Source organism: Drosophila miranda (assembly GCF_003369915.1).
Source record: "Drosophila miranda strain MSH22 chromosome Y unlocalized genomic scaffold, D.miranda_PacBio2.1 Contig_Y3_pilon, whole genome shotgun sequence".
Lineage (NCBI taxonomy): Eukaryota > Metazoa > Arthropoda > Insecta > Diptera > Drosophilidae > Drosophila > Drosophila miranda.
Window position 1 is genome coordinate 2,295,495 of NW_022881625.1, and position 17,470 is coordinate 2,312,964.

At 50.3% G+C, this 17,470-nt stretch overlaps 1 protein-coding gene across 1 annotated transcript; it reads right to left on the reverse strand.

The window, feature by feature from the left end:
- Positions 1-1,892: 1,892 nt before the first annotated feature.
- On the reverse strand, positions 1,893-3,937 carry LOC117194575 (death-associated protein kinase related-like). The gene has a single exon (XM_033399117.1). The coding sequence runs from the start codon at positions 3,866-3,868 to the stop codon at positions 1,982-1,984; it is 1,887 nt and encodes a 628-aa protein (XP_033255008.1). The 5' UTR covers positions 3,869-3,937; the 3' UTR covers positions 1,893-1,981.
- Between the last annotated feature and the right edge of the window lie 13,533 nt (positions 3,938-17,470).

Sequence of the window (17,470 nt, forward strand, 5' to 3'; positions counted from 1 at the left end):
CACGGCCCTGTACGCACCCCAAGCTAATGCTTCCGAACGTGTAAATCGCTCGGTGATTGCAGCAATCCGATCTTATGTGCGCGAGGATCAGAAGGACTGGGACGAGCACCTCAGCAGCATTTGCTGCGCATTGCGTTCGGCGGTGCATGCAAGTCTGAATGCAACTCCTTATTATATGGTGTTCGGACAGCATTTCATCACTTCCGGGGCAACATACAAGCTTCTGAGAGCATTGCGGGTGATGGACGACAGGTCAGCAGTTTTCTCGCGGGAGGATTCATTAGACTTGGTTCGAAGCAAGGCTCTAGAAGTCATGAAAAAACAGAACGATAAGAATGAACGGCAGTATAACTTACGGTCGAGAGACATATCCTACAATGTCGGCCAGGAGGTGTTCCGAACGCAGGCAGAGCAATTTTCAGTCAGGGTACAGCGCGAAGTTGGGTCCGGCCTTTCTGAAGGCCAGGGTCAAAAAGAAGATAGGGCAGGCCTACTATGAGTTAGAGGATTTGCAGGGTCGTTACGTAGGACGGTTTCACGCGAAAGATCTTCGTCAGTAAACCAACTGCTTCAAGCTGTCCTGTTATCATTCTTGGGAGTGTAACCCCCAAGCCTGATCTTTTGGGGGGGGCTTTTGTAGCGCTTGTAGCAGGGAATGCTGAGTTTTTTTGTGGCGCCATCTAGTGCTCAGAGTGGCAGGCGAACGACAGGTCAAGGGAAAACCAAAAAGACGGTAACAGGTCAAAACGTCAGGCTATCTCTGTTGAAAATGCATCCAGGGACCTGTTAGAGGATTTGCCGCCAGAACGTTGGCGTCCCTATCGGCTATTCCCTCGTGAAAGTCAATTGAGTCGGTTGCGTATCGGTCCGACGGAAAGGAAAACCAAGAATTTAGTGAAGAGAAAAACTCTAGGGAATCTAAATATCTAAATCCAAGATTCGACTGCGAGATTCTTGGTTGAAGGCGAGTGGGCTATTCAGTCGTCAGAAGCCGTATAGCGCTGAGTCCGGTTGGGGTAAGTGCTGCGGGAAGAGAAGAGAAGGGCTAAAGGAGAATAAAGAGTTGTCCCATTTGTAGTCTTGGCGCTTAGTAAATCGAGTTAATCAGTGCGGATTCGATCGCCCAAGGAAGCCAGCCAGCAAACAACAACAGCCGCAAGCCTAACAAAGTGGCGTTTAAACCTTTGGGATTGTCTGGAAAGCGCTCAGCCATCGGAGAAGCGAGCGTGGAAGCAGAGGGAGAAGACATTTGGGGAACGCTCGGTCCCCCCAAGCGGCTAGCTTCCCGAGGCGTTGGCGTCGGCACTTTAGTAGTCGAGCGCGACGCGGCAGATAAGGAGGGCCCGTCCCTTGGTCGCGAGCAGATCGGCGGAGAGAAAGTGTTAATCTAGCACCGTCGGAGATTGGCCGTTTGGCCTTTTTCTTTGCTTTCGCGTACCTTTCACCTGCAGAAGCAGAAGCACCTCGCCCAGGAGGTGGAAAGGAAACATAGATAACAGTCGGGAGAAAGAGAATAGAAAAAAAAGAGGAAGCAACGGATTGACGGAGTAATTATATTCGTGTTTGTAAATGTGTAATTAATTATGATTTCTGTGCGGAGTTAATTAGGAGAGATTTAGATTTGATTCCGGTAGTGGCTTCTCGTGACTCTCGCCGATCTGCAGGCGCCAGCAGGCGTGACGTCACGGCCATGGTCAGGCGGCAGCGTCATCAGAAAGGGGCCTCCTTTTCCTTCCCTTTGGCAGGAATTGTCAGTGTTGATGGCGAGGCAGCTTCCTGCTGGGCAGCTCTGTCTGGTGATTGGCAGGTAAGTGTGGATTTCATGTGTTTTGGCCGTTTTTCGTGTTGTCGTGGTGCATGTGGTGGTGGTGCAGATGGTGGGCAGTGGCAGTAGCTTTGGTGCTGCTGCTTGAGGCTACAGCGGTGCTGGCGACCGTGCTGGCTGGCCCGGACGCGGACGCGGACGCCAGGCGATGGCTATTCAGGAGCAGGGTGGCCGTGCTGCCCGAGCTGGGACTGCTGCCGGGCTGGGATTGTTGCTGTTGCTGCTGGAACTATTGCTGTTGGCGCCGCTGTTCTGTGGCTGCTTCTTATAGACGGCCAACAGCGGGTCGGAGGCGCGGCGAATGCTGTTCATTCGTGCTGCTGTCGCGGCTGCTGCCGAGTAGCTGATGTTGCTGATGTTGCTGCTGTTTCCCCCTGCACTGCGTCGCATATTGTTGCCGTTGCTGCTCCCGCTACTGCCGCCGCACCCGTTGACGGGACTGTGGCCGTTGTGGCTGCTGGTGCTGCTGTGTCCGGGGCAGACTAGCGTCTCCTCCAGCTGAAACTTCTTGACCAGAGCCTTCACCGAGGTGGCCGATCCATGGGACTCTCCCGTGGGTGCCTTGCGGATCACTTTCGGTGTGGTGGGCGCATCGGGAAAGAGTGTCAGGGTGGCCACCACTGTGGCGAACTCGTCGAGGCCGTTGCTGCCCAGCTGGATGGTGGCCTGCACCGGGGGCTTCTTCACAAATGTCGCCGTGTATGTGTTCTCCTTGTCCGAGTCGGAGGCTCGACGTGTGGGTGTCACGATCTGAGTGGGCTTGGCGGACAGGCAGACCGTGTTGCTCTGTCCGTGTCCATTGCTGGTCAGCGTGTGTATGGCTGTCGTTGTCTCTGTGCTGGTGCTGGTGCTGGTGCTGCTTATGGGGCTTCCCAGGAGCTTCCCGGTGGCAATGGGTATTTTTGAGATGCTGCTACTGCTCCCATTGCTGTGGGCCCGATGGTGGCCATTGTGCGTGGGTTTGTTGCTGCCACTGCTTGGCTTCTGTTGCTTTTGTTGTTCCTGTGACTGCTGTTGCTGTTCCTGCTCCTCTGCCTTCTCCTCGGCCACTGGCTCCTCCACTTCCTCATCCTCAAGGTCGTCTTCTTCCTCCTCCTCTTCCTCTTCAGCATCGCTCTGAGCCTGCAGATACATTTGTCTATCCATCGAGCTCTCATCCTTCAGCCAGACATGTTCCAGGCATCCAGCGGCACTCATGCGATCGTTTGGCTTAATTCGCAATGCGCGGCGTATGAAATCGATGGCCACTGGCGAGACGCCACCGAATAGGTTGTCCGGAAAGGTGAGCGCACACTGCGAGATATTGAGGAAGGTCTCCTGCTTGGTGTTCCCGCCAAAAGGCGAGAAGCCGGAGAGCAAGACATAGGTGAGAACGCCCACGGACCAGATGTCCGTCAGCAGGGAGAGTGGCTCGTACTGGAGCACCTCGGGGGCCACGTAGTCGGGTGTGCCGGCCATCTCGCGGACATTGATGCCCTCGCACACAACGCGCGAGATCCCAAAGTCACAGAGCTTGAGGCCATCTTCTATACGCTCGCCGGCGAGCAAAATGTTCTGTGGCTTGAGGTCCAGGTGGGCAATGGATCGGTCGTGGAGAAACTTGAGAGCCTTCAGCACCTCTCGCATGCAGTGGCGGGCCTGGGCCTCTGTCAGGCACTCCTCGTTGTCCAGTATGGTCTGCAGCTCGCCACCAGTGGCCAGTTCCAGCAGCAGGGCTGTGTCCGAACGGGTCTCGTGCACCGCATTCAGATTGACAATGTTCTCCTCGCCCTCGCAGAGTATTAGGACGGCGATCTCGTGTTTGATCTCCTTGTCGCTGCTCTGTGCGCGTCGGCGTCGCTTCAAGAACTTTGCCGCGAAATGGGAGCCCGTGTTCTTGTGAATGGCACGGCGAACGGCGGCGAATTTGCCCCTGGCAAACGGCGTCTGTTCCACCTCGTAGATCTCGTTGATGTCATGCGACACGAGCAATCCGTTAAAGCGTTCGGCATTTACATCCAAAAGGCCATCGCCTATGGGAAAGATTCCCTTTTCGGTGAACATGATCTATCGATCTGTGCCGTGTCGCCATTGACGTTTTTTTTCTGTGTTGCCCTGTTTTCTTTTTGTGGTGTCTGTCGTGTGCCGTGCCGTGCCGTGCCGCCCTTCCTCCACCACACCCATTACTTACCTTGACAAACTTTTGCTCCCGTCCACATCACAAACCAAAAAGAGAATAAAAGTGCCAATAAATACATTAAACACAAACACACACACACAAGAGACTTTTCAATTAAAAAACAACAAACAGGCAGCAGATCGCCAACACACAAACCAACAGCCAGCCATGACCAGAGGAATGGCCAGACGAGGGTCAACCAGACGACACAGCGACGGCGGCAGAGCGGCCCGCAGAGGCGCCCTAGCAGCAGCAGCAGCAGCCAACAACACCAACACCAACACCGCCAATAGCAGCAGCAGCAGCAGAGCCCTCGGCGCAGGCGCCAATACCAACGCCCCAGCCAATGCAGAGCGCCGACGCCACAGCCTTCCATCGAGTGAGTATTGCCATGGCCGATATATCCACGGCCACAGCCACTCGCCCCTCGAGACCCGTCACAAAAACCGCGCCAACCACAAAGGGAAAGGCCGAAAAGACGCCGCTCTCACTGCCACTTTTCCCGCCTCTCACGCTCTTGGACGCACAAAACTGTTCAGGAGTAACGGGAGAGGGAGAAGACGGAGGAGAGCCGGCAAGCCGACGCGCAAGAGCGGAGCGCCAAAACGGCCAACGGGCAGCCACACACACACACACGACCGGATCGAACCTGTTGCGTGTCGAACCTGGTTCGAGCTCGAGCAGAGGGTCGATCCGAGCCATAGCCCAGCCTGCTCCAATGCCACAAATCCCACCAACACCAAAACGACAGTGGGAGTGACGATGAGGGTGAGGGTGAGAGGAAGCAGGCTAGACGACGGGGCCGCCATCACCAGCAGCGCCAGCAAACACAAAACACAAATACAAACACCAACACCGTCACCGCCACTCACACCAGCACCATCGCCAATACCAACACCAACACAACTACTGCCACTCCCAATACACACACCCTTGCCATTGCCAATGACATCCGGCACGGCGAGTTCGGGCATCAGCCTGTGGAGGACAGAGGCTTGAGGATCCTCATCCGAGGTCTTCCCATTCCACGCCCTCTGACTGGTTCGGGACTGTATGCAGGCCGAGGGGTACACGGTCCGGTTTACTCGGGCGATCACCGATCGATTCGATCGCAGCCGCCAATACAACCTCTTCGAGGCTGAGATCGCCCCCAAACCGGACCGTGGTCAATTCGATGTGTTGAAGCTGCGACGCCTGGGTGGGAGGCCCGTCACGGTTGAGAGACTTGGAGTCTCCCGTGACCCTGCCCAGTGCCATCGATGTCAGGTGTTTGGCCACACCCGCGCATATTGTAGACGAGCTGCTGTCTGCATGAAATGCGCGGGTGGACATCAGACGACGGAGTGCAGCAAGCCAAGGGCCGTCAATCCCAAATGCGCCAACTGCCAAGGCGCCCACATCAGCGCCTACAAGGGCTGCAGCGCCTACAAGGCAGCCAGGCAGCGGCTCCTGGCCCACAGGGTCGCTGTCCAGGAGCATCGACGGCAGCAGCAGCAGCCTCAGCCACTACGGCAACAGCCACAGCAAATGCAGCAGCCAATACAGCAGCAACAGCCAGCACATCGTCTCCAGCAGCCATCACAACGTCACCAGCAGCCACTACAGCGACAGTTGCAGCAGCAGCCACCCACACAGCCACTCCACCCACAGCCGCAGCAGCAACGCCAACGCGGTCCGGGTCGGCAGCATCGGCAACAGCTACAGCATCGCGACCAACATCCCCAGCCACTGGCCGAGGGGCGCCAACACCACAGGGTCCTGTCGATGCAGCCGATCCCAAATCGTGCTCCGACGCCACGCCAACCCAGCTACAGCAGCAGCCAGGCGCCCAGTGCGATGGAGCTGTGCCCATATCCTGAAAAGATATGCCGTAAAAATTAAAGAGCTGGAGGATAAGCTGGCAGCAATTTTGACGAAACTGACAAACCTGCTGCAGGCAAGGGACGAGAGCACGGGAGGAGTGCCGCCACTTCAGACAAAAACAGCAGCAGCAGCATCCACACAGCCATCACCACGACCAACTGCAAATACGCACCATGACGCCGCAGCCATATCGGACTCCGAATCCGATATGGACTGCGAAGCAATTGACGACGAACATGACGACGAATGGACCGACCACGATCCATTCGACGATCTGGAGGGTCTGGGCCAAGTGTGGAGGGCCCAAATCGAATACTCACCCGCAAACGTCTCTTACGCCAACACAAATCAGACAAGGGTCGCCAGCAACAACATCCAAATCAACGAAAGGCACCTGCAAATAAACGCAAATTAAAATCAAAAAGCCAAGACAAACACCTCCTCACCTGAGTGGCCGGACCAGCAGCCATTCAAAAACGCAACTACAAATTGACGACGAACGTGGCCGAGGAGGCCAGGCCAATCCACCTGACAGCGCATCCTGGGTGGCCGGACCAGCAGCCACTTGGATGCGGCCAATCAACAATTAAAATCGACAACGCATCCTGGTGGCCGGACCAGTTCGCCACTTGGATGCGGCCAATAACTCCGACCATTGCCATCACACACCGATGCCAATGCCAACACGATGACAATGCAGTTGGGTGGCCGGACCAGTGCCCTCGAGTGCAGCAGCCAACACTAACCAACAGACAGATGCAACGTGGGCGGCCGGACCAGAGCCGCTTGCCATCAAGACCATCATTGCCCACGATGCACGCCAATACTCAAAATCACGCCAATAAACAACACACAGGGGGACAACAGAGCCGGCCGGTATACAGCGTAATGTTCGCATTGCGTTTGTTATGCCGGCCGGTGCTTCGTTGTAGTTGTCCTCCTGTTAGAAATAAAATAAATATAATTAATATGTTTATATGTGTGTAAATGTATGTCAATTATCGTTTATTTTACCTTGTCTGCATCAATGTTCTTGTTGTAGATGTCAATCCTGTTGTTTTTTGTAGTTTTTGCATGTCCGTAGATAGTTTGTCCATAGTTTTAGTTACTAGCCTGTGATATTAGGAATAAGTTTTTGTAAATTAATGTAGTTTTTCTGTAGTTAATTGTATATTATTAGTAGTTTTCTGATTAGTTTTATTACCTTTTTCCTCTTCTTCCCCACCTATCTGCCATTCCCATATTTCCCTGACATGTGGTATTACTAAAAATACCACGCAAATACCAGACTTGACCGATAACACACCAAAAAAGCCAATACAAATTCAAATTGCATTTCTCAATGCCCAGTGTGTTATCGGTCGCAACTTCGGCAATTATGCCCAGCCAATTCCTCACCACCCCCACCCACATCAAATGCCACTAAATGCCAAATGAAGCTGAGCAGGAAAAAATGAACACTGCCATCCTTCGCCACTCAGCCAAATGCCCCAACAATGCCAATACAACCGCCCACAAGATGCTATGCGGTCGACTCTTCGGAGCGTCTCTCGCCCGGATCGTAAGATCCGGAAGTTGAAAGTATCCGGGCGGTTATACGGGAGCAGGCAAACTTTCCCCTTCCCATCCCATCCCATCCTTGAGAACAGAGCAGCCAATTCACACAGCACAGAGAAACATTAGACACGGGCCATTGCCAACAACAACACACACAGCCACTGAAACAGAAGGCCGTTCAAATCTTCCATTGCTACTTATCGGTGCTGCTGCCCTCGGACTACTTTCATCTCACTGAATATTGGGGTGAGTGAAAGTGGAACCGGGGGTGAGAGCACCGGTAAGTGACGACGGCGATCGGGCCTTTCGAGTTGAGGGAGAGTGTGGGAGTTGGCGGACATGTGAGAGTTCCACCATGAACCTCGTCCCACTCTCATCTCGTCCCCGCTAGAGAGGTCGCGATCGTCGACGTATATAAATGAACCATCGCCGCGCCATTAAATAAAATAAAATCGCAAGTTTGTTTGTTCGTTGCCATCATTTGCCCGTGTCGTTTGTCGTTTTGACTGTTTTGTCGTTTATCGTTTCGTGTCATTTGTGCTCTGGTGCCAAAAATAAAGACAGCGAAGGCCAGACGACGCAAGCCAAGCCAGGCAGCAGCCATTTGTGTCGCCCCCCCCCCCACACCATTCGCCGCTGTACATTGTAGCGCTTGTAGCAGGGAATGCTGAGTTTTTTGTGGCGCCATCTAGTGCTCAGAGTGGCAGGCGAACGACAGGTCAAGGGAAACCAAAAAGACGGTAACAGGTCAAAACGTCAGGCTATCTCTGTTGAAAATGCATCCAGGGACCTGTTAGAGGATTTGCCGCCAGAACGTTGGCGTCCCTATCGGCTATTCCCTCGTGAAAGTCAATTGAGTCGGTTGCGTATCGGTCCGACGGAAAGGAAAACCAAGAATTTAGTGAAGAGAAAAACTCTAGGGAATCTAAATATCTAAATCCAAGATTCGACTGCGAGATTCTTGGTTGAAGGCGAGTGGGCTATTCAGTCGTCAGAAGCCGTATAGCGCTGATTCCGGTTGGGGTAAGTGCTGCGGGAAGAGAAGAGAAGGGCTAAAGGAGAATAAAGAGTTGTCCCATTTGTAGTCTTGGCGCTTAGTAAATCGAGTTAATCAGTGCGGATTCGATCGCCCAAGGAAGCCAGCCAGCAAACAACAACAGCCGCAAGCCTAACAAAGTGGCGTTTAAACCTTTGGGATTGTCTGGAAAGCGCTCAGCCATCGGAGAAGCGAGCGTGGAAGCAGAGGGAGAAGACATTTGGGGAACGCTCGGTCCCCCCAAGCGGCTAGCTTCCCGAGGCGTTGGCGTCGGCACTTTAGTAGTCGAGCGCGACGCGGCAGATAAGGAGGGCCCGTCCCTTGGTCGCGAGCAGATCGGCGGAGAGAAAGTGTTAATCTAGCACCGTCGGAGATTGGCCGTTTGGCCTTTTTCTTTGCTTTCGCGTACCTTTCACCTGCAGAAGCAGGGGAAAGAACTTGAGCTGTTCCCGTTCGCCCAGGAGGTGGAAAGGAAACATAGATAACAGTCGGGAGAAAGAGAATAGAAAAAAAAGAGGAAGCAACGGATTGACGGAGTAATTGTATTCGTGTTTGTAAATGTGTAATTAATTATGATTTCTGTGCGGAGTTAATTAGGAGAGATTTAGATTTGATTCCGGTAGTGGCTTCTCGTGACTCTCGCCGATCTGCAAATATGATTTCCCCCAACCTTGTGCCCATTTAAGTGTTCTTCCACCACAGCAGCTTTAGGTATTCATCGAGGAAAGCGCTTTCGCCGATGGAGCCATAAACTGGAGAAAAGGTATGAGTGGACTTAAATTCTATTATTAATAAATACAACTTGAAACAAGGGAACTAGGGCCGGTCGGTGAGTGAGAGGGAGAAGTGCCCACTCGAATTGGTTTCGTAACATTACGGAGTCAGCAAGCAAGTTAGTTTGTCCGTTTCGGACTTATTTAGTATATCGTTTGTATGACACATAGCCAAGTATTTGTAGGAATTTTATACATATATTTCATTTAGCTACTCTTTTAATGTGGGTGAATATATTATGGTATTTGCGGGTAATGTTAGTGTTTTAGCCAGTAAGTGAATAAACTTTATAATGTATTAATCTACCGATTTGCTTTCGCTGGCAAATTCCCCATGTAGGACGCCCCGGACAAAGGGGCCATTCCGTCATTAAATCGAACGGTTTGGAATGGCCATGGTAGGGTGGGCGACACGACCTCGACAACACCAGAGGCGGAGTTGAGATACCTTTCCAGCACACATCCACAATTCTATTCAGGGATAAACAGTGTCTCCCGGTTAAGCATTTTCGTCGTGACACGCTACTTCATTCGCGGTATAATGCGTATAGGCCACCAGCAGGAGGGGGGCAAGAACATCACTCCAATAGCCGACGAGCAGAGGCCGGAAACCCAAAGCGTGTGCTTCCCTTCGCTGAATGACAGCTAGCCTGGCAGGATTTATATACACAGACGTGCGTAGATGACACGTTACATTTATGAATCATAGATATAGTATTATAACTAAAAATTGGCGCCCAACGTGGGGCACACCTATTCAGGTGTGACACCATCAACACTGTGACATCCTTTTTTTTTGTCTTTAAAACTTCCCGATTCAGCATAGACGGCATTGACCAAAATTGTTTCTCTAGAAGTGGTCATTGCTCAAGAATATCTTCTTTTCTCAACACCAAGTAGAGGGCTTGTCAGACGATTCGGAAAACGGAAGCAGACGTTTTGACTTTTCATCCGGCCACGTCTGAGGAGCGTTTCGAAAAGTGCATCGATCTTAATAATACCCTACTTTTTCTGAGGCAGGAGTCTTAAACATGGTCTTTCGGGCGCATAGGACTGCAGAGGGAATCTCGTTTACTTACGGAACCCTGCCCACGGCTGAGGGACTGTGCGGAAGGCTTAGCCATTGCTGCTGATGAGCTTTAGCGCGTTGGACATACTCGGATTAATCTTGATTATAGAATTCCGTTAGCCACGAGTGAAATCAGAAGCAGCATGCTCATTTCAAGTGTAGAGTGCCGAGCCGAGATGTTTGGACGACAGCGGCGCGAATCAAAGCAGCAGCTGGCCACGGCTCGCGCATGCAGTTGTTGTTGGTTTTGATTAGACAGCGACAAGTGCAAGGCGTCTGCGCGCGTACACATTCTTTTCATTTTCTTTTGTGCTTAGGAATTGGGGTCTCAATTAGCATAGGGTCCGTTTCGCATGGGGATTAGCTATGCGTAAGGCAAACATTTTTATGACTTTATTTTATCGTATCATATTCTTTGCGTTCTATTCTTGTGGTTTACATTCCATGTGTGTTATTTGGTAGGGCTGTGGATTTGCTAGCTCTCTCGCTGTACAAGGGAAGCGAGACTTGAGAACAGCTGTGCCGTTTGCTGGGCCATTGACCCTAAGTTGGCAACGTAGGAAGCTATGAATTATAACACGAGGAATCAGTTTCTCTTTGCAATTTGAGTTCACGTACAATTACTTATTATTTTTAATTTTTAGGTCATCTTAGGTTTGCTAGCATAAGTTATCTGACTTTTAACTAGAATACTTAATTTAGTTTTACTATTAACACATTTTTAACTTTGGTTTTGTCTGCGTTTGATAAGTAAGTGTTTAGGTTTTGTCGTGTAGCTTTTGTGGGACATATTTTTGTCAGGACAGTTAGCAATTAAGTTTGATTTATTTTTTTTACAATGGAGAACCCCGATAACGAGCCTGAACCGGCTCCGGCGCCAAAATGCCAGTTGTGTGGGAAAACTTTGGCTTCGGCTCCTACATTGAAAACAAAGTGCAGCCACGAGTTTCACAAAACTTGTATTGAGTCACATGTCAAGACCCATACTACCTGTCCCATATGCAAGACGCTATGCGTCGATAGAAGTACTCCTCATAATACCAGGTCCCAGGCCAAGCAAAACGATGCAGCAGCCATAACCGCTGAAAGAGTTAGTAGCATGGTTACACAGGCCATCAGCACGATGCAAAACGAGGTGGTAGCCCAGCTCACGGACAAAATGGCTCAAATCATTCAGTCCAGCATAGCAGCACATTTCCAAGAGACTGGCAATAGCATTCCTCAAGGGAATAGATGTGGGGAAGCGGATAATCCGGTCCAACAAAATAGGGACAGAGAAGGGGAGGAAACATTCCGACAGGGACTGAATAGACAGTATTCAGCACAGTTTCCGAGCTACGACCGTCCAAGCAGTGCAGTCTCAGATCTGAGTCAGCGACCGGACAAAGTCGCCCATATCCTCAATAGTTGGAAATTACGTTTTAATGGGACCCAAGAAGGATTGAGCATTGATAATTTTCTCTATAGGGTAGAGGCTTTGACGCATCAGACTCTCGAGGGAAATTTTCCAGTTCTTTGGAGTAACGCCAGTCTGCTTTTGGACGGAAAGGCCAGAGATTTTTATTGGCGTTACCACAAGACTTCCGGATCGATGAGATGGGACCGGTTATGCCAAGCCCTAAGAAAGCAGTTTAGGGATTCTCGAACCGATGTGGATATCAGAGAAGCGATAAGGGACAGGAAGCAAAAAGAAAAAGAAAATTTCGATTCCTTCCACGACGCCCTGATACAGCTGATGGATGATTTGGAAACTCCCATGTCAGAGAAAGCGATTGTGGAAACTTTACGGCGAAATTTGCGACCTGAAATTAGACATGAGCTCCTGAATGTCCAAATCGACTCCGTAGAACGCTTGAGAGAAGTCTGTCGTAGAAGGGAGGGTTTTCTCGACGACGTTAGGCGGAGTCATGGGTACCAGAAATTGATTCCTTTCCGGAAACAGGTTGCGGAATTGGTAGAAGAAGCCCAATTAAAGGAGGCCTCCGAATTCTCGGATGTAGAAGAAGAGGACGAGGTGGCAGCCATGGCACTGATTTGCTGGAACTGCCGAAAGGAGGGGCATTGCTACCACGATTGCGATAGCAAAAGGAAAATTTTTTGCTTTGGGTGCGGAGTACCAAATAAATATAAGCCGTCGTGTAGCAAATGCCAAAAAAACGGCAAAGTGAACACCCAGCCTCGCCAGCCGGTCAGTGTTCAGCGCAAGCAGTCGAGTGCAGAGGCGAAATCCCAGTAGGGATACTTAAAACTACCGCCCAGCTTCCGTCTGAGAAATCAGAATCCGACATACACCAAGCTTTAGTCTGGCCACAACTAGTCCATGCCAGATCCCATTCGCTTTTCACCAACGACCAACCCAGTAATAAGTCCCTCCCAAGGAGTGCAAGAAGGATGAGAGCGTTCCGGCAGGCGGCGAAAGCAATAAATTGCATTCGTTACAAGCAGAAGGACAAGCGTCCATATGCGGAAGTTCGCCTGTTGGATCAAACGGTCCTTGGTCTATTGGACACCGGAGCAGCTATGAGTGTTATAAGCGGAAAGTTAGCAGAACGCGTAATCCAAAGCCGAATTCCTTTTAAGAGAGGAGTTGTAAATGCTTCCACTGCGGATGGACGGAGGCAAGAGGTAGTGGGACGACTGCGGACACCGGTGCAGTATAAGGGTGCAGTGAAGGACCTTGAGCTGCACATTATTCCATCGCTCAGCCAGGACTTGTATTTAGGGATCGACTTTTGGTCAAGTTTCGATTTATTACCACCCAGCATGTCGCTGGCAGAGATAGTTCATGAACCGCAGAACCTCAGCCGAGGGGAAATGGACCAGTTGCAAGCGACCATCAATTTATTTCCTTCGTTTTCCGTTTCCGGTCTAGGAAAGACGGCTCTGCTTTCGCATTCAATTGATGTAGGTGATGCAAAAGCCGTGAAGCAGAGACACTTCCCTGTATCTCCTGCGGTAGAGAAATTGTTATATGCGGAGATAGATCGGATGCTCAGCTTAGGGGTGATAGAGGAATCCGATAGTGCGTGGTCATCACCGGTAGTATTGGTGCAGAAGCCAGGAAAGGTGAGGCTATGTTTAGATAGTAGGAAAGTTAACGCGGTGACCAAAAAAGACGCGTATCCGTTACCACAAATTGATGGGATTCTAGGACGTCTTCCTAAGGCGTTGTTCATTTCGAGCCTGGATCTTAAGGATGCCTATTGGCAAGTTCCCTTAGAGCCGAGCTCACGCGATAAAACAGCGTTCACGGTTCCGGGGAAACCTCTCTACCAGTATAAGGTAATGCCTTTTGGTCTCACTAATGCTTCGCAGACCATGACAAGGTTGATGGACAAGGTAATTCCGGCCAGTTTAAGAAATGAAGTTTTTGTGTACCTGGACGACCTTTTGATTGTGTCGGACAGTTTCGAGTCACATCGGAGGGTGTTGAGTGAAGTGGCAAGTTACATAAAAGCGGCAGGGTTAACGCTGAATGTGGAGAAAAGCAAGTTTTGCATGAAGTCAGTGCGGTATTTGGGGCATATAGTAGGCGAAGGGGTGATTCGTACAGATCCGGATAAGATTTCGGCCATGTCCGATTTTCCTTTGCCAAAATCCCTAAAGTCTCTGCGTCGCTTCCTAGGTATGGTAGGCTGGTACAGGAAGTTTATAAGCAACTTCGCATCGGTAGCCGCGCCTCTCACGGACTTGCTCAAACCCAGACAGAAATTTTCAATGACTCCAGAGGGTCAGGAGGCTTTTGAAAAGTTGAAGGAGATGCTTTGCTCAGCGCCAGTTTTGCGTAGTCCTGATTTTAGCAAACCATTCTATGTTCACTGCGACGCTAGCAAGACAGTCGTTGGGGGAGTGCTGGTGCAGAAGACGCCGGAGGGGGACGAATATCCGATTGCGTTTGTATCGAAAAAACTCAACAAAGCCCAAAAGAATTATTCGGTCACCGAACAAGAATGTCTGGCCGCAATAGTTTGCATAAATAGGTTCAGAGCTTACATCGAGGGGCATGAATTTACTGTAATCACTGATCACGCCTTTTTAAAGTGGCTCATGTCACAAACTGACTTACACTCACGTCTAGCCCGATGGGCATTAAAGCTGCAGAGTTTCTCGTTTAAAATCGAGCATCGTAGCGGCAGGCTTAATGTGGTTCCGGATGCTCTTTCTCGCGTAAATGAGGAGGAAGTGGCGACTCTAGACGCGAGCAATGGGTTGTTGGTGGATTTGGAATCGCCAGAATTCAAGGCAGAAGATTACGTGGAGATCGTAGAAAGGGTTAGGGCCAATATTGATAAGTTGCCAGATCTCAAAATTGTAGATAACTTGTTGTATCGTAGGTCAGATCACGCAACAGGAGAGGTGCTACATGATGTGTTCATTTGGAAACTCTGGATTCCTCAAGGGTTAGTGGTTGACGTTTTGCGTAACGCGCACGACAATCCACTGGCTTCCCATGGAGGCATTCACAAAACCCTAGAAAGGATACGGCGGTATTATTACTGGCCTGGTTTGGTTGCCGATGTGAAGAAGTATATCCAGGCTTGTGATGTCTGCAAGACTACCAAGGCCCCCAATACAATCCAGAGACCGAAGATTGGAATTGCGCACGAGTCACAACGTTTCTTCCAGAAATTATATGTAGATTTCCTGGGGCCATATCCCCGTTCAAGTAGTGGACATATAGGCATCTTCATCGTCCTCGATCACTATTCTAAATATGTGTTTCTTAAGGCAGTGAAGAAGTTGACCGCGGACGTGGTCGTCAAATACATGCAGCAAGATCTTTTTCATGCTTTCGGGGTTCCGGAGACAATAGTATCCGACAATGGCACACAATTTAAGTCTGAGGCATTCCAAAAGCTACTCCGGGAATATAAAGTTTCGCACACTCTCACGGCCCTGTACGCACCCCAAGCTAATGCTTCCGAACGTGTAAATCGCTCGGTGATTGCAGCAATCCGATCTTATGTGCGCGAGGATCAGAAGGACTGGGACGAGCACCTCAGCAGCATTTGCTGCGCATTGCGTTCGGCGGTGCATGCAAGTCTGAATGCAACTCCTTATTATATGGTGTTCGGACAGCATTTCATCACGTCCGGGGCAACATACAAGCTTCTGAGAGCATTGCGGGTGATGGACGACAGGTCAGCAGTTTTCTCGCGGGAGGATTCATTAGACTTGGTTCGAAGCAAGGCTCTAGAAGTCATGAAAAAACAGAACGATAAGAATGAACGGCAGTATAACTTACGGTCGAGAGACATATCCTACAATGTCGGCCAGGAGGTGTTCCGAAGAAATTTCAGGCAGAGCAATTTTCAGTCAGGGTACAGCGCGAAGTTGGGTCCGGCCTTTCTGAAGGCCAGGGTCAAAAAGAAGATAGGGCAGGCCTACTATGAGTTAGAGGATTTGCAGGGTCGTTACGTAGGACGGTTTCACGCGAAAGATCTTCGTCAGTAAACCAACTGCTTCAAGCTGTCCTGTTATCATTCTTGGGAGTGTAACCCCCAAGCCTGATCTTTCGGGGGGGCTTTTGTAGCGCTTGTAGCAGGGAATGCTGAGTTTTTTGTGGCGCCATCTAGTGCTCAGAGGGGCAGGCGAACGACAGGTGAAGGGAAACCCAAAAAGACGGTAACAGGTCAAAACGTCAGGCTATCTCTGTTGAAAATGCATCCAGGGACCTGTTAGAGGATTTGCCGCCAGAACGTTGGCGTCCCTATCGGCTATTCCCTCGTGAAAGTCAATTGAGTCGGTTGCGTATCGGTCCGACGGAAAGGAAAACCAAGAATTTAGTGAAGAGAAAAACTCTAGGGAATCTAAATATCTAAATCCAAGATTCGACTGCGAGATTCTTTGTTGAAGGCGAGTGGGCTATTCAGTCGTCAGAAGCCGTATAGCGCTGAGTCCGGTTGGGGTAAGTGCTGCGGGAAGAGAAGATAAGGGCTAAAGGAGAATAAAGAGTTGTCCCATTTGTAGTCTTGGCGCTTAGCAAATCGAGTTAAGCAGTGCGGATTCGATCGTCCAAGGAAGCCAGCCAGCAAACAACAGCAGCCGCAAGCCTAACAAAGTGACGTTTAAACCTTTGGGATTGTCTGGAAAGCGCTCAGCCATCGGAGAAGCGAGCGTGGAAGCAGAGGGAGAAGACATTTGGGGAGCGCTCGGTCCCCCAAGCGGCTAGCTTCCCGAGGCGTTGGCGTCGGCACTTTAGTAGTCGAGCGCGACGCGGCAGATAAGGAGGGCCCGTCCCTTGGTCGCGAGCAGATCGGCGGAGAGAAAGTGTTAATCTAGCACCGTCGGAGATTGGCCGTTTGGCCTTTTTCTTTGCTTTCGCGTACCTTTCACCTGCAGAAGCAGGGGAAAAAATTTGAGCTGTTCCCGTTCGCCCAGGAGGTGGAAAGGAAACATAGATAACCGTCGGGAGAAAGAGAATAGAAAGAAAAAGAGGAAGCAACGGATTGACGGAGTAATTGTATTCGTGTTTGTAAATGTGTAATTAATTATGATTTCCGTGCGGAGTTAATTAGGAGAGATTAAGATTTGATTCCGGTAGTGGCTTCTCGTGACTCTCGCCGATCTGCAAATATGATTTCCCCCAACCTTGTGCCCATTTAAGTGTTCTTCCACCACAGCAGCTTTAGGTATTCATCGAGGAAAGCGCTTTCGCCGATGGAGCCATAAACTGGAGAAAAGGTATGAGTGGACTTAAATTCTATTATTAATAAATACAACTTGAAACAAGGGAACTAGGGCCGGTCGGTGAGTGAGAGGGAGAAGTGCCCACTCGAATTGGTTTCGTAACATTACGGAGTCAGCAAGCAAGTTAGTTTGTCCATTTCGGACTTATTTAGTATATCGTTTGTATGACACATAGCCAAGTATTTGAAGGAATTTTATACATATATTTCATTTAGCTACTCTTTTAATGTGGGTGATTATATTATGGTATTTGCGGGTAATGTTAGTGTTTTAGCCAGTAAGTGAATAAACTTTATAATGTATTAATCTACCGCTTTGCTTTCGCTGGCAAATTCCCCATGTAGGACGCCCCGGACAAAGGGGCCATTCCATCATTAAATCGAACGGTTTGGAATGGCCATGGTAGGGTGGGCGACACGACCTCGACAACACCAGAGGCGGAGTTGAGATACCTTTCCAGCACACATCCACAATTCTACTCAGGGATAAACAGTGTCTC